At 42.2% G+C, this 23352-nt stretch overlaps 1 protein-coding gene across 1 annotated transcript; it reads right to left on the bottom strand.

Moving 5' to 3' along the window:
• Nucleotides 1–332: 332 nt before the first annotated feature.
• On the bottom strand, nt 333–21927 carry LOC309416854 (arylsulfatase D-like; the record flags this gene model as incomplete). Its single annotated transcript, XM_082014224.1, has 10 exons — nt 333–703; nt 7392–7513; nt 8551–8713; nt 13623–13753; nt 15537–15677; nt 16733–17156; nt 18676–18798; nt 19673–19794; nt 20614–20754; nt 21911–21927. 10 exons carry the CDS (start codon nt 21925–21927, stop codon nt 333–335), a joined length of 1755 nt encoding a protein of 584 aa, XP_081870350.1.
• Between the last annotated feature and the right edge of the window lie 1425 nt (nt 21928–23352).

Below are 23352 nucleotides of genomic sequence, written 5' to 3'. Positions count from 1 at the left end.
TGTCATCATTCATAATTTAGTTGAACTGAAAATCAGTAAAGAAAGAATTTTTTTTTCATTTATTTGGGTATGTGATCCAGAATTATGCACTTGAGGGATAGATTATAGAGGTGATCCATCGGTGGTATATGTTTGGAGCATTTTAAATTTTATTTAAACTACACGCTTATTGAATTTCTGTGGGTAAGAAAAAAGGTTGAATAAAAAGCATCAATATTGTCCCTTATAGCTATTCCAGTGTAATTTGACCCACATCTCTGTATGACTATAGTCATGCAAATGTGAAAACTATTACCTTTTTTTTAAGCTTAATTGTACTTTGATTTTGGTATTTAAAGTGTGCCATCTGCGTTGTTGTTTTCTTCATCACACCAACAGAACGGGAATGTGCCACAGCATGGCTGCAGCCATGGCTTCCATATACTATTGTAAGGAGACAGCTGCTGTGCGACTGGAGTCAGCGTCTTGTGATGCTCTTCCACAACTTCTCCTATTCTCCTCGTAATAGTATCAAACAGGGGCTCAGTGGCCGCTGATAGAGGATTTGCCTCAGAAAGATCTTGCGAGAGATCAAACAGCAGTGGAGGGTCATGATGGGTTACACCATCCCCGAAACATGGGCAAATTCCTCTTCCGAAACAGGCCTCAGAGGCTTCTGGTTGGAACACTGGACTAGCATAATGAGCTTTCCATATGGTGCCACCTGTCACGGAAGAAGCACATCTGAACAGCGTAATGGCACTAGGAGTCAGGGGATGGCCCTGAAAGACTGGTTCACGTTTTAAGTGATCTGCTTTGTCATTCCTAGGGCACGCTTATGTCATGGTTGTCACGTATGGGGAAAGGGTCTTCTGGGAGCTGGCAGGGATTCAGAATGGTTTTTGTGGCTCACGGGCACACCTTAGCTCTGGATACGTGCAGGGCCACACGTGCTATGTGAATGGTTAGGTCTAATATTTTGGGTGCAGAGGGAGTCTCTGCCACTTTCTTGTGTCCTTTTAAAAGTCTATATGCCTCTTGGGGGTAAAAAAGGAGAGTGCAGCCCCAGATTTCTGGGTGCGAGTACTGGTAGGTGGTTCTTCTGTTGGCTCTGTGCATCTCAGCAAAGAAGAGCACCTGGAGAGAAATTGATCACAGCTCATTTCCATGCTTATGTTCCAGCACATTTTCAAATAGGGTGGTAATTGCAGGCCACAAAAACAGTAAAATCTGGAGCCTTAGTTTTTAAGTTAACGTGATGAAGGCAACTAGTTTGCAGCTTTAGAGTTTGTACTTTATCAAGCTCCTTTACTGACTGCGGGATAAGCTCAGGTCTGTAACTTGTAATGAAGAAATGACAAATGACTAGGACTAAATCTGAATGCAGTTCGACAGGATGTTTTCCTTCCTCCATCCTCCTCCTCCTTCCCCTATTCCTCACCCTGTGTTTATAAAGCACTACACTGAACTTGGAGGCTAGTATGTGCCCAGCAAGAAGGCAGCAATTAGATACTATGTCTGAAAAAGGGAGAGGAGAAGAAAGGGGACATTCAACACTCAGAGACGTTTCTGTAATGCATTGAGCACAAAGAGCTGACAACTGCATTGTCCCTACATGGAATTTGCTTTTTGGTTAAATGGGATCAGCTGAACTGTCCCTTCTCTTGTCCCCAAGAGCTGTTCTTGATGAGTGGGAGTCTGCAGCTTTATTCTTCTGTCTCTGTTGTACCACTACTGCCAGAACATATTTGGTTAATAAATAAAATTTAAAAATGTCTTAAAAGGTGAGGGGGAACAAATAACAGATATTAAGATTCAGGTAATATTCTATCTTAAAACCTCCAATTGCTGGTTGGCTGGTTATGTATCTATTTATTTCCACCCCACAGTTCCCATGTCCTGCTAAGCTACGCTTCTGTACTTCTGTGGAGGCATGATGTCTCAATGGTTCTGAAATATTTTGGCACAATAAGTTTAGAAACATAGATTTTAGATATCTGCATTTCTGAAATTGTGAGAAAAAGGATGCAGAAGGTGGATTACTTGAAGGAAAGGGGCTCACTTCAGACATGTATTCCTTAGCTCTGTTTGGGTGTGTGCTTTGCTGCTGGCTGGTATGTGCTTCAGGTCCTTCTACTTTTCCCTGTCCTGTGACTAAAAAAGCATTTGTCTCGTGACCAAATTGCAAGAACCCTTTGTCATATCGGGGTTCCCTGAGCATGGGATTTGGGTCTTACGTGTGTGGTCAGGTAGCACAGATGCTTGTTAGAAGGAGCTAAATAAGTACTCTCTGGGCCATATGCATTTTTCTGATTAGCTGGCTCTAGTGAAAGTGCTATTGTGATATTTCTAAAATAACTGTTTAATAGATAAATACAAGATGGACAGGTAGACTTACCTAGCTATATGTAGGAATTTGTGATCATTGCTCAGGAAAACCAAACTAAGTAGTCATTCCTTTTCATAAATGGTTGAACTGAACTCCTCATAATTTATACGCTGTAGGGCAGTTCAGAGAAGTGACTGTAGAGTGTCTGAGGAGAATTGTTCTGATTCTGCAAAATTTTAACATTCACTTTTCACAGCTGCAAACAATTACTGGAGTTGCAGAGTGGGAGAGCCAGGTCCTTGTTAGTTCATTCTGAAGGATACAGTGAGGCTGATTGTAATTAACCTGTGTTGGTGAGCTGAGTAGGCAGCTGGGTTACAGCAGGATAAAACAAACAAAAAAAAAAGGTGATAGAAATCAGGGCTGATGAAAGCAGCAAGGGTTTCAGTCATCTCCAAGAGGCAAAGAGGGATATGCAATTTGCTACTGAAGTAGCTCTGACAGAATTTGAAGGATACGTGTGAATTTTAGGGCAACACATTAATATAAAGTCCAAGGGAAAGGAAACCTGCTTCTTCAATCCAAAAGTCTCTCAAACCCATCTGGTAACAATCAATCAGATTAACAAGCAGAAAGAAACAGACTGTCACTAATAAGCCTTATTGTGTTGTGGTAGAGGGAAGGACTCCAACATACAGACAAAGGATTCTTCTAGTTTCAGTGAAGGCCTTAATTGATGGGCTCTGCCTGGGTGACATCAAGACACAATGGCTTCCTATTTAGCCTGTCCAGCAGGTAGAAGTAAACAGACAATAAATATGTAATATGGATGCGATATATCTGTAAATGAGTTAAAACAGACTGTAGAAAGTCTGGTCAGAAGTAGTGGTAGTTGGAGCAAAGAATCAGAATTTCTGGCTTGGATGAAAGTTGAGCCCCACAGTGGTATTTGACTAGCCAGCCTTTCGTATGTGCAGAACGTTGCATTGTTTTCAACACCCTTGCCATGAGCAGTTGTGTCTCAATGGGGAAAATGCAGAAAGGCATGCACGGGCACTCTAGCTATGTGTGTGGCTTCACAAGAACACAAAATCTACCTTGCATCCACATTTTGTATCTGTGTTTATGTTACAGGTAGTGTGGCCTCTTAGAAACTGATCTGTAGAGTTGAACCATTGTTGATGGTTTGACATCCACGCTGTGTTTGTCTGGTGGTGTTTTACTGGGGACTAACTCTTGTCTGGTCCCATCTACGCAACATTTTTTAGTTATTAGAGTATGTTAGGTATGATCCTGGAGCCTATTTCACAGTTTAGTTTAGATTAAACTAAAGGCATGATCTCAAAGCCCATTCCACAATGCAAACCAAAGCACAATGCGTGGGCATGCTCAAGAGGGGTATGCTTCAAAAGCATGCTTCTGATCTAAACTAAAACTGTAACGCAGAGAAACCTTACATTGCCTAGCAGAACAAGAGGGGAGGAGAACAGCAGTCCTTCAATCTGAAGAGCGGTTCTTCAAACCCATCCCTTGATGGAGTATGTGTTTAGCTTTTCACTAGGGAAGTGCAGCGTGACTTCTAGCAGGAATTTTCTCCAGGAGTCGCTGCAGTCAGAAAAAGCTTTCTCTGCCCAGAAACTTTCCCTGTCCAGAAAAAATGTGCATTACAAATAAATGAAGAGAGATTTCTATGAATAGTGATGGCATTGCAGGTTTGACTTTCTGACTGCTGTTCTGCTTTAGGTAATGCAAACAGGTGAATAGGCTTGGGGTTAGATGTGATCAAGCCTGGAGCTACTGGCAGTTCTGGTGTGGGACTGGCTTGGCAGCAGTCTGTGTCAGGTGAACTGCTCCATCACCTCTCTAGTGGCAGCTCTAAGAGCTGTACTCTCATGGTCAGTCTCTAACTCCCGGGTCTGCCAAGTATTGGATACGGGTGGAGAGAGATTCAACTTGGTGACTCTTGCATTTCTGCCAAGTGCAGGCGGCTGTGGGCTCCACGCACAGCAGCGCAGTGCTGCCTGGGGCACAGGCCATGCCCCGCTCTGCCCGTGTGTGTTAGCTCAGGCCTCTGGTCCGGAGCTCGGAGCATGGTTCAGGTGGGCACCAGCCGTGACAATGCTTTGGAAATGCAGCCACTGCGCATGGCGGCGCCCGGCGAGGGCTCCTGCCGCCTTGAGCCCGGCTGGGCCCGAGGCTGCCCCATGCCTCCCCGGCAGCCCTGGGCCGCAGCCCTCCGCGGGCCTGGCCGCGCTCCCTCTGCACGCCCACGGGTGTGGGTGGCCTTTCATACAGGGCACCGCGAAACGTGAAAATGAAAAGCGGAGCAGCTAACCGCGCCGGAGCGCCAAGGCGGTTTTACTTTTTTCTTCTCTTTTCTTTTCTTTTCTTTTTTGTAACCGCCTCGCCTGAAGCGGTCGCTGGCGGGGGGCCGGTGGCGGTTGGCGGTGCCGCGCTGCCCCCTGGCGGCGGCTGCAGAAACCAGGCCCGCATGGCTGCCCCGCCGGTGCTAGGGGAGGGTTAGGCCGGGGGAAGCGGTGCGTCTGGGGAGGTGGGCGCTGCGCAGCACCGCGCCTGCGGCGTGCCCCTGCTAGGCGTTCCTCTCCGTGGCCGGCCTGCTCGCTACAGCGCTCGCCCGGGAAGGCGCACACCAGTCCCTCCTCCAGGACTTTTTTCCTGTGTTTTGATCATGTTAATGTGCTTAATAATAAAAAAGAGACCATGACAGCAAACAGAGGGAGATAACTCCTAACCAAAACTGAGTGCTTAAAGTGTTAGGTTATGCGGTTGGTTCAACTAATCTTGATTTATAATTACTGCAGAGGCCCAATTTCCACAGGAAAAGCAAAGATGCAGAGTGGAGGTTTACACATGTTGCTTAGAGATGATATATTTTGATTGTGCCCAAGCAGAGGAAAGAATTGAGTCCTGCTCTCCTTAGATAAGTAATCATTTGAGACAGCCAAAATGTTGGCCTTGAGCACTTTTAAGTGTGGTTCCCTCACTGGGGTCACCTGGTCTCGTAGCCACAGTGGTGTCAGGTCATCCCCGGCTAGCAGGAAGCAGCAAGGCCCCATGAGCTGCCAAGACCAGGCCCACCTGCTTGTGGCTGCGCCAAGTACCAGCGCTGCAGCAGTTCTGCCCAACTGCAGCAGCCCCGCTAGGGCTGTGAAGGCCGTACTGCTCAGCTACACGGCATAAGATAGGTAGTTGCAGCAGTCTTCCCCCCACCCCCCCTTTTTTTTTATAAGTGATCCGTTTCCTAGTTCTTAGACAAGGATGTTATCAGCATCTTCTCTCCAGAGTAAACAGAATGAGGATTCCAAAGAGAGAGGAAAAAAACCCCGAAACAACCCTTCCCTGGGGGGCTTGAAGATGCTCCACTCCATGTAAGAACTCGATTTATGAAACACCCTTGTACTTCGGATTTTCTACCATACAGCTCCTTAAGCACTATGCAGGTTGCTCTGGATCTCACCCCAAAGGAATTAGCTTCTCAACAAGTACTGTATGGCTTGTATAGATTACACATTTTTCTTTGAATTAAGTACCAAGATTTATCTTTGGGGATCAAGAATCTAAAAATACAATCCCACCCCAGCACCTAGCATTGCAACCTCACATTTAGTGCTTAATCCCTTTCCTCCATGTTTCCTGCCAGCCAAGCAGAGTGACTGCCTGCCCAGGAGCTGTGCTTCTGTAGAATGTGGCATGACGACAAGGGCACTGACCTCAAGGTTAAACTGGCAGCATGACTAAAAGCTTGGTGTTGCAACTCTGCTATGTATTTGTTCATGCCTACAAGTCAGACAGCAAAGGTTTCAGCCATTATCCTGATACTCATGTGTATCTCTGTGTGTCTGTCTGTCTAGGGCAAAGTAAAGTATCATAAAGGAAATGTAACTGGGCACGAGAAAGATCACCCAGTTAACACTGTAACATAGGAGGGGTTTCCTGTGGGGCTGCCTAAGGTTATCTCACCCCACAGTCAGCCCTCAAAGTGCTCTTTGAACAGCCAGCTCCTTGTCAACATACAAGCTGAATGTGAGCAGCTGCTGACAGTGGAATGCCATAACATTTGTAACTATTAGTTAATTGCAATCTCTCAAAAGCTCTGTACTTCTTCTCTCACTTCACAGATACGGAAAGCAAAACAAAAATTAAAGGGACTCATTCAATTTTCTAAAGGATGCGAAGATGAGTAGGCATAGCCTACTTCATCAGCTTCTGCATTTCTCCAGCTGTGCAGAATGAAAAAAGAAAAAAAAAGCAGGCAAGAGCATGGCATCACCACAAATTTGTCAAATTTACACTTACTGTCACATCATCCAGCCACAGAAGGTGCAATTCATCTCAACTAACTTTAATATGAGGGTGGTTTTTACATCTGATATGGTCGGTCTCAGCTCCCTATTTAGTCAGTGAGGAGAAACAGGCATGACTGATCCAGCCCAGATGTGCTAATCAGAAGGAGGTGTAAACATCTGCATCTCTTCAGCGACTACAAAACAAGAAGCTCAGATCCAGGCACCTGTGTTTGGTTGCACAAATGCCCTTCTCCATTCTGAGCAGGAGTAAGGACAGAGCTACCCGTCATTGGCCTGTTCTCTTTTACACTTTAACAGAGGGTGATATCAGATAAGACTGGGTGCTTGTTGAAAGCTCAGGAAAGCATTACAGCTGCAGTCAGCTTGTCTAATGCCACAGCTGAAAACACGAAACAAATAATACCGGGCTATTGAAAACGAACTACTGCTTAAGGTAAAGACCTGATGTGTGCGGTTCCTTTTTCTTCAGTCTTAGACTAAAGCTGATCCTGAATGCTTTTGGAGCAAAAGCTATGGAGACACTGCAACAACAGGGAGATTCTTGAAGCTGTGCTACCCAGGAAGTGAAACCCTTCATGTCAGGCAAGGCAGGACAGCTAACAGCGGAACCTTTCTGCACCTTGCAGAAGAACTGGGACTTGGAGGCATTAAATTTACTCCAGATACACATAGGTATGTTTTTACGTGATACTCTATTGGAAGCGACAGGTCATTACATCATCTCCGATATGCAGGAGAGGGATGCTTATACTCACTGTCCTTTTGGTGCCACCGCGCTGCATGCAGAAACGCACCGCCGTAGTGAAACATGAACTTGTGCCCGGGGTGCTGAACTGTCCCGCGCAGCAAAGGCAGCAAGGTGCGCCCGTCAATTACCCTGATGGAGAGGAACAGACTGCTTAAGATTTTCAGCCTGCAGCTGGAGCGTGAGCAGTACTCACTCTCCATGTATGCAGCATTAGGATTTCGAGTGTCATTTCTAAACCAAGCTACAGTTTAGCTAATGAGCCCTGAGATTTTTAATTGTGTGGATGGGTGGAGACTAGTGATTAGCAGTTACTAGCAGCTTTTGCAATTACAGCTAGTTCACACATCCTGCCTGCAGAGGTAAGTCAACATTACTGTAATTTTCCTGGGAGTAAGTGATAACCATAGTAAAGACATGGTTCACAGCTTTTAATTTTGCTGCCTGAAATGGAAGTCACTGACAGCTCTGTCAGCTTGAGGCTTCATTAAAAAAAAAATCCCAAACCAAAAACCAACCAAAAAAACCCCTCACTTACTGAATTGACTAACAGTTGGTTTAGTTACACACTACCAGTACTTCTATGCTTTTTGCTCAAATGGCTTAGCCACCCACACTTGCTCGTGTCCTTTAGAGGTGTCAAACATAGATGCTACAAATTGTTTACTATCGAGGAAGCTACTTCGGTATTGTCAGACAAAGGTAGGCCATGTGCCATTTGCTCCACCCTCCCTACTCGTGAAGACCCAGACTTCCTAGTCTTGGAAAGGGCCTGTCCTAGTACTCTAATGCGACCAACGAGCTTTTTGAATATCTGTGGATTTTTCATAAAAAATAAGATTAAAAGAGGCTTTTTTTTGGGTTTCTTTGGGGTTTTGTTTTTGTTTTTTTTTTATTGTTGTGTTCTTTACAGTTATCCCAGTGTCCCAAATCAACCAGGTTGCCTTTTAGTGATTAGAAAACTGTTAGCTAAATGACCCTTGATACAGCATACTATTTTCCTTTGCCTTTTCCATATAAGCAGTCAAGAAGGGGAAAGCTAGAAACTGGGAAGCCCGGTTAAGAAACGAACAGGATTTAACCTGTGGCTGTTAGGATGACATATATAAATAGCTTCTATCTAAATCTAGAGAAGGGAGCAAATACAGTTTCTGAAGTCATCTTTGTACCTGTCCTGAGGCATTGCCCCTCCAGCCAGGTGAACCACTGTTGGGAAAATGTCCATAAGGCTTGTCAGTTCATTGATAACTGTCCCTGCAGGCAGCACTCCTGACCATCTTACTATTCCTGGGACACAGATCCCTCCTTCCCAGCCTCCCATTCCTTTTCCACCTGTTAGAAGGGAGAAAAAAAATGTAAAAGAATGGAAGATATTTATTATATGCATGTATAAGAAAAGGTTTTAAGACTTTAGGGATATTCAATTAACTTTAATGAAAACACACTGAATCCTGGAGAACAATAGAACGACTACAGTGCAAATTCCGTTCTTCAAAAATAAGCATTATTAGTCTCTTTATTTTACACTGCTTTCTTGGGTGGCATGTACAGCAACTCATTACTAAGCAAGTTTTTTGGCTGAAGAGGAACAATTCCACCCTCTGATGCCTGAGGAGACATTCTGATCCATAATTTTGATTGAATGTCATGTCTGAGAATAATCTCCACACTAATAACATAGACAAGAATAAAGTCTATTATTAATAAAAAGCAAAATATGACTTGGTGTCAATGGAACAGATGTTGCAGCCCCACTTGGTGCCTGAAGAAGGGGGATTAATACAGGGCAGGCTTAGTTGTCAGTTCACAATCAGAGGCAGCAGGAACATTATGAAATTCTTTCAGTCCTGGAGAACAGTGAGGGGAATTAGAATAACGTTTGATTGCCCTCCAGGATTTTACAGTCCCAGGGATGCTCTGAGGTGTTCCCAAATGTAAGAGTGCAGAACCTGTGCAGTAAATAGGGAATTGCTCTGAATACTCTGCAGTGATGAAGACTTTCCACATACATTTCTGTTGAAGTTATCTTGAGGTGTTCCAAAGAATCTTTCTTAACTTGTGTCATGGTTTCTCTTGCATTCCTCTAGTCTTCTTCTAAATTCTCTCTTCCACGCATTGGCTCTTACAAGTCAAAATTTTCATAGTTTTGAAATGAGAACTGTTAACTAATTACAGATGTGAATTATAGACGTCAAGGATGGGCATATTAATGAAACAATGTCATTTAAAGCCAGAAATCCAAGTTGAGGGTCCAGTTAGAAAACAAAAATTGCAAAATGTTGAAGCTCAGGTACCTATATGACCTTTGTTCTGTTACTCCTCCTATCAAGGGCATGAATGACAAGTCATTGCTGGAAAGCATTGTAGGAAAATTGGCAAACAAGACTTGAAGCTAGCTCCTTAGCACAGTGTCTGAATGGTAGTTTATACTAACCTCTGGCTTTGCTAAGTAATGCCAGACTTTGCTATGGAGGAGGTGTGCTCATAGTTACAGCTGAGAGGCAAGGTTCCCAGAGCTTGGTTTTAAAGGCTGACAGGGTGGCATGATGGATTATAAACAGGGCAATTCCAGCTGCTTGTGCAACAGTCTTTGTGCTGTGTAAAATAATGGTATCTCATGCTTTGTTATTCATTAGCGGCTATTCTCATTATTCATATGTGTGGGTTATCTATCTTCTTGTTTTTAATATCCTGTTAGCAATAGCAGCAGTGAGTTCTACAGATACTTATGAATTAAACTAAATTTTTTAATCTTTTTGGTGTTGTTGCTGGTTAGTCTCAGTGGGATGTCACCTGTTCTGCTCTATGCGGAGATAAATGGGAATGCCTTTCTGTTTTTAATATCTAAAGTGATATTATATCTCCTCTTGTCTCCTCTCTAAGCAGCCATGATTTCATCATCGTCTTCTTATACTGAAATCTGTCTAATTGCATTCACCTTCACAGAATCACAGAATCACTAGGTTGGAAAGGACCTTCAAGATCATCAAGTCCAACCATTAATCCAGCGCCACCATGTCCCCTAAACCATGTCCTGAAACGCCACATCCACACGTTTTTTGAACACTTCCAGAGATGGCGACTCCACCACCTCCCTGGGCAGCCTGTTCCAATGCCTGACCACTCTCTCAGTGAAGAAATTTTTCCTAATATCCAATCTAAACCTCCCCTGGCGCAACTTGAGGCCATTTCCTCTTGTCCTATCGCTAGTTACTTGGGAGAAGAGACCAACACCCTTGTCGCCACAACTCCCTTTCAGGTAGTTGTAGAGAGCGATAAGGTCTCCCCTCAGCCTCCTCTTCTCCAGACTAAACAACCCCAGTTCCCTCAACCGCTCCTCATAAGACTTGTGCTCCAGACCCCTCACCAGCTTCGTTGCCCTTCTCTGGACATGCTCCAGCACCTCAACATCCTGCTTGTAGTGAGGGGCCCAAAACTGAACACAGTATTCAAGGTGCGGCCTCACCAGTGCCGAGTACAGGGGCACAATCACTTCCCTACTCCTGCTGGCCACACTATTCCTGATACAGGCCAGGACGCTGTTGGCCTTCTTGGCCACCTGGGCACACTGCCGGCTCATGTTCAGCCGGCTGTCAACCAGCACCCCCAGGTCCCTTTCCGCCGGGCTGCTCTCTAGCCACTCCTCCCCAAGCCTGTAGGGTTGCATGGGGTTGTTGTGGCCCAAGTGCAGGACCCTGCACTTGGCCTTATTAAACCTCCTACAGTTGACCTCTGCCCATTGATCCAGCCCATCCAGATCCCTCTGCAGAGCCCTCCTACCCTCCAGCAGATCAACACTCCCACCCAACTTGGTGTCATCTGCAAACTTACTGAGGGAGCACTCGATTCCCTCATCCAGATCATCAATAAAGATATTGAACAAGACCGGCCCCAGAACCGAGCCCTGGGGAACACCACTTGTGACTGGCCGCCAGCCAGATTTAATGCCATTCACCACAACTCTCTGGCCTCAGCCATCCAGCCAGTTCCTCACCCAGCGAAGAGTAAACCTGTCTAAGTCACGAGCCGCCAGTTTCTCCAGGAGAATGCTGTGGGAGACGCTGTCAAAGGCTTTACTAAAGTCCAAGGAGACAATGTCCACAGTCTGTCCCTCATCCACTAGCCGGGTCACCTGGTCATAGAAGGAGATCAGGTTGGTCAAGCAGGACCTGCCTTTCATGAACCCATGCTGGCTGGGCCTGATCCCTTGGTTGTCCTGCAGGTGCCCTGTGAGCACTCTCAAGACCAATCGCTCCATAATCTTCCCCGGTACAGAGGTCAGGCTGACAGGCCTGTAGTTCCCAGGATCCTCCTTCCAGCCTTTCTTGTAGACGGGCATCACGTTGGCAAGCCTCCAGTCTTCTGGGACCTCCCCTGTTAACCAGGACTGCTGATAAATGATGGAGAGTGGCTTGGCAAGCTCCTCCGCCAGCTCTCTCAGTACTCTTGGGTGGATCCCATCAGGCCCCATAGACTTGTGGGTGTCCAGGTGGTTTAGCATATCCTTGAGTGCTTCCTCCTGGATTATGAGGAGTACATTGTGCTCACCATCCCTATCTTCCAGCTCAGGGGGCTGAATACCCTGTGGATACCTGGACTGGCTATTAAAGACTGAGGCAAAGAAGACATTAAGTACCTCAGCCTTGTCCTCATCCTTGGAGACAATGTTCCCTGCCATATCCAGTAGGGGATGGAGATTCTCCTTGCCTCTCTTTTTGTTGTTAATATATTTGTAAAACATTTTTTATTATCCTTTACGACTGTGGCCAGACTAAGCTCTAGCTGGGCTTTAGCCTTTCTAATTTTGTCCCTGCTTGACCTAACGAGATTCTTTCCTCTCCGGACTCTTGTGTTACTAATATACTTGGATTAGGCTAGTAGAAATGAATTCCCTCAGCTAGTTAGGTTCTGAGCTATTCAAGTGAGCTCATTGGCCTTTTTGCATCTGTTACTGGTATGGAAACTTCATATACAGAACTGAAGACTAATTTAGCATTTAAAACTCTTCCTGGATGACATCCCAGCTGTATTGCTTCTGTGGCTCATCAAGTAACTTACTACTAGACAATGTGCATTTTGGTGCTGACCAAGACCAAGGCCAAGGCACCTGAGTGTTCTTCTCTAGGGAAATACGAAATGGGAGTGGTTTTCAAGCTTCATTATACAATAAGTGCCAAGCTGCCCAAGCTGTCATAGTGGCTTTTTGAGGTTTGGATGTCTGGAGGGAGCAGGCAAGATCTTCATTTCCATAGAGCTTTGGACACTGTGTTGCAAGCCAGTCATAGAAAGAGAGACTAGATGAAACATCTATATGATAGATGAGAAACTGGAAAACTATATCAACAAAATACTCATCATGATATCTGCCCGCTTTGACATAGATAATCGTCTACTGTGAAAAACAGGAGGATGTTTCAAGTGGGACTTCAAACAGCATGTTCTGGATCTGTATCAGGGAAAGTTCAGACGGGACATTAGGAAAAGGGGCGGTGGGTCACTGGAACAGGCTCCCCAGAGAAATGGTCACAGCACCAAACCTGTCAGAGTTCAGGAAGCATCTGGACAATGCTTTTAGTCCTATGGTTTAGTTTTAGGTGGTCCTGCAAAGAGCAGGGAGTTGGACTTGATGATCCTTATGGGTCCCTTCCCACTTGAGATATTTGGTGATTCTGTGGTACTACAACATTTTCAAGTAGCGCTTTGGGTTATGGATTAGATAGTATGCTTATAATATTTAAAGACAACATGGAACTAGAAGGGGGTACAAATGTACTGGAGTCTGTAGAATGGATGAACAAGCGGGAACATAACAGCATTGAAATACATGATGACCTTGCAACAACAGGCTGTTGCAAGGAAGAAAGGAAGAATCTCTTCTCTGCAGACTGGTGAATAGGGCAAGGTGTGTTGCTTAAACTGCAGCAAGGAAATCTAAGGTATGTACCAGGAAAAAACCTCCAGCATAGATAAATGAAAACTGGATTATCTGGGGAATCACTGAAGGTCTTTAAGAATAGGTTAGACAATAGAGTTGTCAGGAGTAGCTTTGGTGAAAGTGATCCTTACTGGGGGGCTGAAAGATGAATAACCGACGCTCTGCATTTGCTACAGCCCTACAATAAAAGATTATCATCCCAGCATATAGCTTAGTAAATATAGTCTACCTGGATGTATTTTATTCTCTTACTCTTTTTCTTTTTAAAAGGAAGTCTTATGCATGTACACATTAACAAAATTTTACCTTTATAGATCCCATTCCATCCACTCAACTGAGCATTTCCTCTGTGAGCTTCTAAGGATCCTCCATGATCAGATGCAAAATAAATGAATATGGTATTCTTCAAGCCTTCTTTGTCAATAACATACAGAAGCCTGCCTGTAAACAAAGTAAAACATCATAATTATGTCCTGAGATGCAGTCAGATTTTTTTAGGTCTTGACTCAAAATTCAGTGAAGATCAAGTCTTTCCGTCTACCCGAATGAGTTCTATTAGGAGTTACCACAAGAAATACAAAGAGTAATCCTGCATTACAGAAATAATAAGAACCCAACAGAAAGCTGCTGAATGTGCCCAAAATTTGTTTGTGGTGTCTATAAAAACAGAAAAATAAAAAATAAAACCAATTGGAAAACAATTTAAATGAATGATCCTTTTATTCAAGCTACTCAGAATACTCTGTCAGCTTTATGCCGTAAAGTCAAGGATTGCCTCCTTTCTGTAGCCTCAAGCATCTTGAAGAGCTTAAATAATAGTGCTGCCTAGATTCCTAACCACAGAAATCTGCCGTGTCTCACCAGGAACTGAACAGGGACTCTGAGATCAAGCTGCATACTATCAACCAAAATCTTCTGATGCCAGTGGGAAAACTCCACAGAATGTAATTCAAACCTAGCTTCATAAGGAATGTTTTTAGTACTGATAGCATCAAAAGTTTATACAGAATATGATTTATCTTTAATTGCTTGTCTTCAACACCTACTGCATCAAATATACTCCCCAAGAACAGCTTTCACAGCTACAGAAGCAGCAGCAAAAGCTGAAGTACTCAAGGAAAAACCATAAGCCAGTGATGGGCTCATTTGCTCAATCACTTCTCCTTTACAGACTTCCTGTGTCTCCTTGGTCAAACTACTTATTGGCCTTACCTAAAAACAGACACCTTCCTCCAAAAAGAGTTTAGATTGAGTCTAGGCATATTGGTTCTGAATTAGACCCCAAATCTCTCACTTAGCTGTCCAACCCTTACACCATTTGACTTCTTTGCTATCCAGCTGTGCTTGCATAGCCTGTACCTGAAGGCGATGCGTGCCAAAAACTTGGAAGAGGATCATGGCAGAGTCCTCTGGTTCAACTGGCAGAGGTTCTCAGCCTATTTATCAGAAGCAATAGGGCTCCCCTCAAAACACAATTATTGTTAACATGGTTATTGGAAGAAGAAAAGGTTCAGGCATTGAATCTTGGCCTGGGCAGAAGGTGAAAATAGGGTCTTCGATTTTGACTAAATACAAACAGGAGCTATCTCCCTCCCTCCCATTGAAGCAGAAAGGAGCTACTAAGTAAGGCTTAGGTCTAAATCTAGGCCCTGAGTGCCAGTTTCTAAACCTAATTGGCACTCAGGGCCTAGATTTACACCTAAATGAATCCTCACAATATTCTGACTTCATACAATTCATTAAGTGAATCTCCATAGATTTTTAGCTTAGCCTTTTGGCTAGGATGGAGTTCTGGTTTCTGCTCCAAGGTTTATTCTTTGATAAAAACAAAAAAGTACACAAAATAACCACCATATAATGTAATATTCAGCAGCAGCACCACTTATATCTTCTGAGACTAGACAGAACTGGAGAAACCATACATTTTGATTAACAACACCATCAAGCACGTTTGATTATTTGACTGCATTTTAACACTGCAGCAGAGAAGTGTCAATTAAACAAATAAAAAGAATAAATCCTCACAAGAAAAGTTTGGGCTTTCATCTTAAGGAAGAAAAAAATGAGGTGTGCTAATGGAATGGCAATCTCTGGAGCTAATTGTGTATCCAAGGCAAGTTCACTAATTTTTGTCATATGCAAAAAAAGGAGTTCTGTGACCACCCCTTTAATTTCTTTTCCACATTTAAATAAATTAAGGATTTTCTTCAAGAAGACCACTTACCCACCATCCAGTCCATCTCCTCTACATTATCTCCATATAGGCCATGTCTGCTTCTTCCCTGAAACTTCTCTGTGGTAATGAGAGGGGTGTGAACATGTAAAAGGGAAACAAAGAGAAGAAATGGTCTATGCTTGTTTCTGAAATAAAGGAAAACAATAGTCATTTCTTTACAAACTGTCACTCAATCCAAAATATAACAGTGGTATTGCAGTGACTGTCTGAATAAAAATAATTGTGGTCTAAACCAAATTTTTTTGATTTTGACATCTTTGCATTTTTCAGGCTTTGGGAGACAGAGAGGATTAAAACACCCATCAAAGATGGTCTGTATTAAGACCGAAATAGTAATGGGCCCTTTCTGGTTTTGGTTCCAAACTGAACAGATGTAGAACATTAAATAAATAACTAGGAAAGTTCATAGCCAAAAGACTGACACACTCTCAGAGGCAAGGGTAATAGGACTTGCTTGCTTAAACTTATGGATGTCACTGAGCATCTGAGATATTCTCATGGAAGAGGCAGATGTGACACTGCACCCACAGGGAACTGCATCCTTTCAACATCAGGCCAGGCAGGATATCCTAGGAACCTGAGATTGTCTATGCTCAAAGTTTTACAGAAGGGATTTATTTTACCCCCAATTTCCCTTAAAAAACAACCAACCAACACTTAAATCCTGACAGAAATATTATAATCTTATTCAAAGACATGCCCAGACTTGACACATGAATACTTTTAAAGACTTAGTGGTTTGTCCAATTCCAGTTGAGGTTACTGATAGTACTGTAAATGGACACCTTTGGAAAACAAAACTCATTATGACCCTCCTGTTTGTAAAATATTAACTTCATATGACACTTTCTATGACAGTCATTCATCAGGCTAAGATAATTTTTTTGTTCCTACTGGCAGAAGGCCCAGTCCTTGGCCAGGACCCCCTTTATATTAAGTGAACAAAACATAAACACCAAAAAAATAATCTTCTTTTTCCTGAGGATCTGACAACCTATGTGTAAGACAAAGGACAGCAGTTGGATGCTGACAGGTAGGGGGATGCCAGAAAACAACAAATTACTGGCCAGCATCAGGACAGGTAGTTCAGTATGCCAGCTGCCTAACCTCATGGTGTATGACACAGCAATTGCATTATTTTTTAAAATCCTTAAAACGCAATACAATTTCTGCTGGTTACCTTTCAATGAATGAAACTGCCTCCTTCAACATATTAGAAGTAGTTTTTTCTAGATTCATTGGTTGTTTGGTGATATCATGGTTTCTCATCAGGATACAGTTCCAGTACTTGGTGAAACCATAGCTGGAGAACCAGGAGATGAAATACAGGGGACCACAGATGGCCAGACATACGATTATTTTCCATTTTACTGATAATAAATTGGTAAGTTTTCCAATCAAAAGAGTAAGCACTGCAAGGATGGTCATCTGTGTGTAAAACCAATATGCATCTTGCAAAGACTTGGCCAGTTCAGGATCATCTGTGCCTTGACACTCATTCAAAAGGGTAAAAGGCATGCCGTAAAAATAATAAAAGCCATGATTTAAAGGATGGTGGCAGTGATCATGGAGGGATTTGCAGTTCACATCCATATGCCACTTCCCTGAAAATATAAAACAAAGATCTTAAATCCAACATCATTACTCTTGGGCATGTCTGCCTGTATTTCTAATAGGTTGGTGGCACATCTCAGTTATAGTGCAGCCAAGGGAGGAGCTGGTATGGAGTGGGGACAGGCTCAGGGAGCAATCATACATTGGCACTGTATGTGCCTAGAACAGCTGGTTTTCCTCACCTATCTCTTAAAATTCCATGTAGGGCAATGGTCCAGCTCAGACGCCTCCCTGAGTAAGAACAAATAGGGTTGCAATAGTTGATGCTTATTTTTCACATGATAACGTAGCCATTCATTAATGGATAGCCTCATGGAGACAAACCAGAGAAACCCTTGTGCCAAAAGAAACAGCTATGTGCAAAAATATGAACTAATTTACACGCAAGCTCTATCTGACCTTCACAGTCCATGAACAAATTTCAGGAAGAAGAGGTACATATTGGCTCTGTGTGTCTATATTAATCCTAAAATGAGTAGCAAAAATAGTCCTTTCTAATTATCCAGTACAATTGGACATATCAGAATAGGTCATACACTGATAATGAACCTTAATGAAGTCATATTACAAAGCAGTGTAATTATCCTGACGTTGAAGGACAGACAGGCTATAACCATGGGCTTAGGGGCTCTTAGCTAGACAAATAACTTCTGAGAAGTACTAGCCAGATCTGTGCTCATGTATGTGAATGTAGTTTACAGTACAAGCTATACCAGACTGCAGTGAGCTAGGGAAAGGTCACCCCTTTGCACAGGCTTATGTGAAGTCAGTACTTCACTAAGACTTCAACTTAGGAATGAAATGACACCTCAGTGTGCTGGAGCCAAGCAGACGTGTGAAAATCACACTAATTACAGTTAAGCACATGACACCTTTGACTACATCAAAAAGAGTTTAAAAAAGAGAGGTGTTTGAAAGATTTTATCTTCATCCTTTAATCACTCTTCAGGCAAAATTAGCGAAGAGTTAATAGGATTTTCTTTCTGGAAAATATATTCTGATCCAACCCCCCCTGAAGTCAATGGGACTCTCTCAGCTTTTTTTCAGAGTTGTTTTTACAGAAAATGAAGGCACTTTTAGAGTCTTCACTGTGATAATAAGGAGGCTGCATAAATAACAGAAAATCTATCCACCAGGTATAATTAAGACCACTGTGGTGTCTGGGTACCAGCTGGCAGACAACATTTTTCTTCCCTAATAGATCAGTGAGTATCTCTCGGTTCTTCCTGAAACAATCTGTACTGGGCAAACAAGATTCTTTCCTTTGCATTTACATCTGTTTGCAGTGTACATCTATGTATTCCATACATCCTCATTTTGGATTTATCAGATATGCTGTGCTAACACTTGGGCTTGTGGATGGCATTCTAAAAACCCTGCTGATTTTGAAAGTTATGCATACAAGAAACTGTAACTGATCCTATCCATTTTGGCAAAGAAAAATATTTACAGAAGCAACCTCATTTGAATAACAAGCAATGAAAGGCAGCAAGTTCCTATGTCTCGTACCTACAAGTGCTGTAAAATAACCTTGCTGGTGCAGTATTCTGGTGAAAGTAGTTTCATTTTTTGAGAGGCCATCAGAACGCCCATTCCAAAAGAGGACCTGCCATGGAGTGCTGGATGCCATGCCTAGAGAGGAATACCAGTCTTTAAAATAAAACAAGCCAGATTTCAGATTTTTAGTCTTCTCAGGTTGTTCTTTTTAAGGAATGGGAGCCAGTTGCCTTAGCATAAGCCATTTAGTATGCCCTGGGATATTCTGACTGACCCCCAGGACAATTTCTCCTCCAAGTCCCATGTCATTGTCTGCTAGTCCAATGCAGATGTGTCAGCCATGCTGGGGTGCTGACAAATGGTGTTAAGATATATCATGTTAAAAAAAGGAAAGGAAAGGAAAAAAAGAAAAAATAAAAGAAGTTTCATATAGAGCAAAAGGCTTACAAGTCAGGAGTACACACTTCTAAAATGTACAGTTCATGACTACATTTCTCCTAAGCAAGTCAGAATCACATCAAAGGAGCTATACTGGTTATTACTGCCATATGCAGTGTCTGAAGTTTTCTGTCGTGAATTTACATGGCTGAAGTAAATCTATTTTAAAACAGAATTGTTGAGAACTATTCCTCAGTCTGCCTCATTTCTCTATGAAAGAAGTTTGCCAGGATATTCAAAATATTACACTTTACTTGATATAATCATACTAACACTGAACATAACATACAATGTTTATCCAATTTTCTTCTTCATGTTTCTACCTCTGGATGCTTTGTGTTGTTTGGATTTTCACCCATTTCTGTGTTGTCATTAGCCACATTAAATGTGCTTTATGTGGGGATTTTCCCATAGAAATCAATCACCAAATCTAGTCATCTTTATTTTTGCCCATTTCACTGAGGCCCCAAATCCTCAGATTAACTAGTCTTTAAAACGGTTTATTTAAGGGGATTTTTAATAGCAACAATGGCTAGACAAACTGCAGTGAACCGTTAGGGAGAGGCTCAACCTGATCTGATGGGGTATCTGCCAGTCAGGAAAGCTGCTCTACTTGGAGTACAGACAGCAGCTGCAGCAATGTGCTGAGTAAGTCTCACTCCGTCCTTTGCCAGGCTATCAATGTTAGGGGTCCTAAAGAGAAAAATCCCATCTCTGATAAAAATGTGTTGCACAGAAGTTCGTGGTATCCTGCTCCTCCTAGTTCTGTCAAGGACATCACCATCAAATTTACAAAACCCTCTGTTTATTTACAACTCAACTAGGAAAGCTCTGTGTTATGTATTTTTTGAGATACCTTGACTCTTTAGAAATGAATTTTCCATGGATACATGTGTTTTTATTAATAACTAAAAATAAAAAAGAGAAAGGGTGTTTCACATCTATTGTATATCAAAAGCTCATGCAGCGTAGTGAAAAGTATTGCATTAATAGATACAGTACAATACAATTTCCAAGACCATAATAGGTTAAACACCATATATATATATATATATAAAAAAATCATTCTATCAATCAAGCTATATACAGATTGATAACTGCACTAGAGATAAATATATCACATAGACTAAGCCATCATTTCATACTAAGCCTATTAGAGTTGTTGGCTGATATTAAATCCTAATCTCAGTCCTTGATATTTCAACCCTAGGGTTGTGGAAACTTATAAATTATACACATGTCTGACAAATACAGTGCATGGACACATTTGCAAAGTTCTGACTGTATATGCTGAAAATTAGAAGCCCAAGAAAGTTGCTCAAGCATGCCTGTATCACTATGACTCCAGTAGGAATTACTGTAGAACATTTATTTTGTACGTGGTTTGAAAAGAAGTATATCTAGATAAACGAATCTATTAATAATGAATTTTCTAATACTAAGTGTCATCAGTGTTTTTTCCACTGAAATTCACCAGGAAGGGATAAATTATTTCGTAGAATACATTCTTACCCTATTGTATCATTGTCATAGCAACCCACATCTTCAATACCAAGGTCATCAGCCAGTATCAGTAAAAAATTGGGTTTTGCAGGATTTGTTACACAGGTTCTTGGAAACAAGCATAAAATTGGCCAAATGTTTAGGCAGCTCCTGAAATTAAAAGTAAAAAGGTAATATTACAAAAATATTTGTAAACTTTACAATAAACTTTAAACTATGATTGTTAAAGTTTTAGGACTCAGTATAGATGCAAACAGCTACCAAACATTGCCAGCAGATGGTGCTCCTGAATATTTACAAAAGTTGTTGGGTTTTCTAAAACCAGTAATATTGGGTTTTTATTCACACAGTACTCTCTGTGAATTCCTTTATTGAGATTTGCACTGATGCCAGCAGGTGTTTCCAGCAGCATGAGTGTTTGGATGCTTGCAAATCTCCTGAGGCACCCCTTGTACATGGCTGTAGGACACTCCTGTTAAGGCTCCTCAAATGAGCAGGACAGGAGCGTGGAGGTGGTTGGTGTGGAGGCACGCTGGTTATGATGGCAATGCCTTGACTATTGCATCCACTGCACCCAGTGCTACACACAGCTTCTGGAAAGCACTCCTTCAGCTGTGGGACCACCTGCAAAATCAAGGTTGGCTTAACTGGGCTTAACTTTGTTATCTTCCTAGAAGACCCTAAGAATATCTCAGTACATGTCTTAGTTGCTCAAGGTGCAAGAGGCAGCTTACAGATGTTCCCCTGAAGTAAAATATATATGCTAGAACATATCTACTGACTGCCAGCTCATTAATAGATACTGCAATGTGATGAATGCATAATAAATATACTATATTACATATTGTATATACTCCTAAACCTCCACATCCTGTAAAAGTAGGGTAAAAGACCTTGAAACACCAATAGATCTAAACCTATATTAGCTGCCCTTAGATTGTCAATGAGTTTTGGGGAGGTGAAGAGAGAGATATGTTTACATTTTCTTAAGCACAACACTTAAAAGCCAGGAAAATCCCTCAGCAAACATCTTTTCTTACCATTGTTTGCCCTGGTAAACGTCATGGTTTCCCCTTATGAAGCAGGTCGTAGTTGGTCACATAAATTCTGGTGAATTTTTGAGATACCTTGACTCTTTAGAAATGAATTTTCCATGGATACATGTGTTTTTATTAATAACTAAAAATAAAAAAGAGAAAGGGTGTTTCACGTCTATTGCATATCAAAAAAAAAGAAAAAAAAAAATCAGAGCCTAGTAGCTCTGTTATCTTGTCTGCACGGTTGGTCATTAGCTGCCCTCCATTACCACCATCGCATCGCCATGGCCTGTGGCTGGCTACGAGAGCGGTGGGCTGAACTGCTGGGGTTGCTTACACAGCCCTCAGCGTGTGCTGGCAGCGCCCTGCTGAACCGCCGCTGCGAGGCAGAAAGAGCACTTCTGAGGACGGGGAAGGGCAGGCAGCACAGCAGGCAGTTTTGCAAGACCTGGCCTGTTCTCAGCTGCCAATAACTTTAGGGGGACTCGCGAGTGGTTGGCACGAAGGCTAAGTGCTCACAGCTTCAAACAAGTGTTAAAAGTGCCGCTTACTCAATACGTGCACAGAACTGATGGAGTTTGCTGAAAGGAAGGTTTACCCCTAAGTTACAAACAGGAGATAATGGTAAATGAAACTAGTATCTCACCCTTTGCCTCAAATTATCTTTAAGGTCCAGGAAAATAATCCTTGCTGTGAACTTCGAAACCACAAAAAATGCCTCAAAGAAAAGCCATCTTGGAAACTAATATCTGCAGTGTAATTCTTAGGGAAGGAACTGTAACATGCTTAGGTTTGGGTGCATTTTGGTACATTCAAGGAGATGTTTCTGTCTGAATGTTATTCAAACCTGTCCAGAAACATAAATATCATTATGATGATTTCCTTACAAGACTTCAAAGCTTAATGCCATTTATAAATTTTACAAGAGAGTTTTTCTTTAACTGCCGACTCTATGAACTCAACCTGGACTTAAAAAAACTAGAAACAACCCTTCAGTTTCTAAATATTTATTTTTGTCTGGCAAGGCAAATTTTATGAGTGGAAATAATTTCCTATGCTTGCTGAAACAGAGAGCACAACTAGTCACTGCGGACAAAGAATTGCTTGGGAAATGCACTGCTTTTCCTTGTGAATGGATACAGACTAAGGGATCTGCAGAAAATGTTGCACTGGAGTCATGCAAACAGTCATGCAGAAGTACATGGTGAACTGGCTCCATGGGGACTAGCATATGCTAACCTTCATGCTGTACACTGAAATAAATTAGAGATGAATTAATTCTTTCACTGTGAAAAGAGATAAAAATCTGAGATATCCAACCCATGTGAAATCCATACTTTTCTACCCTTCTTTCCATTTCAAACCAGCACGAGAACAGATATGTCCTCAGCTTTATTAAGGAACAGATTGAAGCAAATAAGAATATTTACTTTCTATAACAACTAAAAGCACGTTTGTAAACATAAGGTTACTTCTAAACACAGACAACAGAAAAGTTCCATCTTGACTAATACAAGACTTATGTGTGGGTTTTTTTTTTCTTTTTTCCCCAAAATCAACATGTTCTCCAGTGGGAAAAAAAGAGTATTTTCTGACAGAACTTTCTTCTGCCTTTTTGGTACATAAGAGTGCTGCAGTTACCTTGAATGTCTGAGGAATACTAAACAGGCCAGAGCAGAGTATAATCCTGCCCTATGCATTTCAAAGAAGG

This window comes from Phaethon aethereus, assembly GCF_964289735.1.
Source record: "Phaethon aethereus genome assembly, chromosome: 1".
Lineage (NCBI taxonomy): Eukaryota > Metazoa > Chordata > Aves > Phaethontiformes > Phaethontidae > Phaethon > Phaethon aethereus.
The sequence above is the reverse complement of the archived record's forward strand: the minus strand, read 5'-3'. Positions and strand labels throughout refer to the sequence as shown.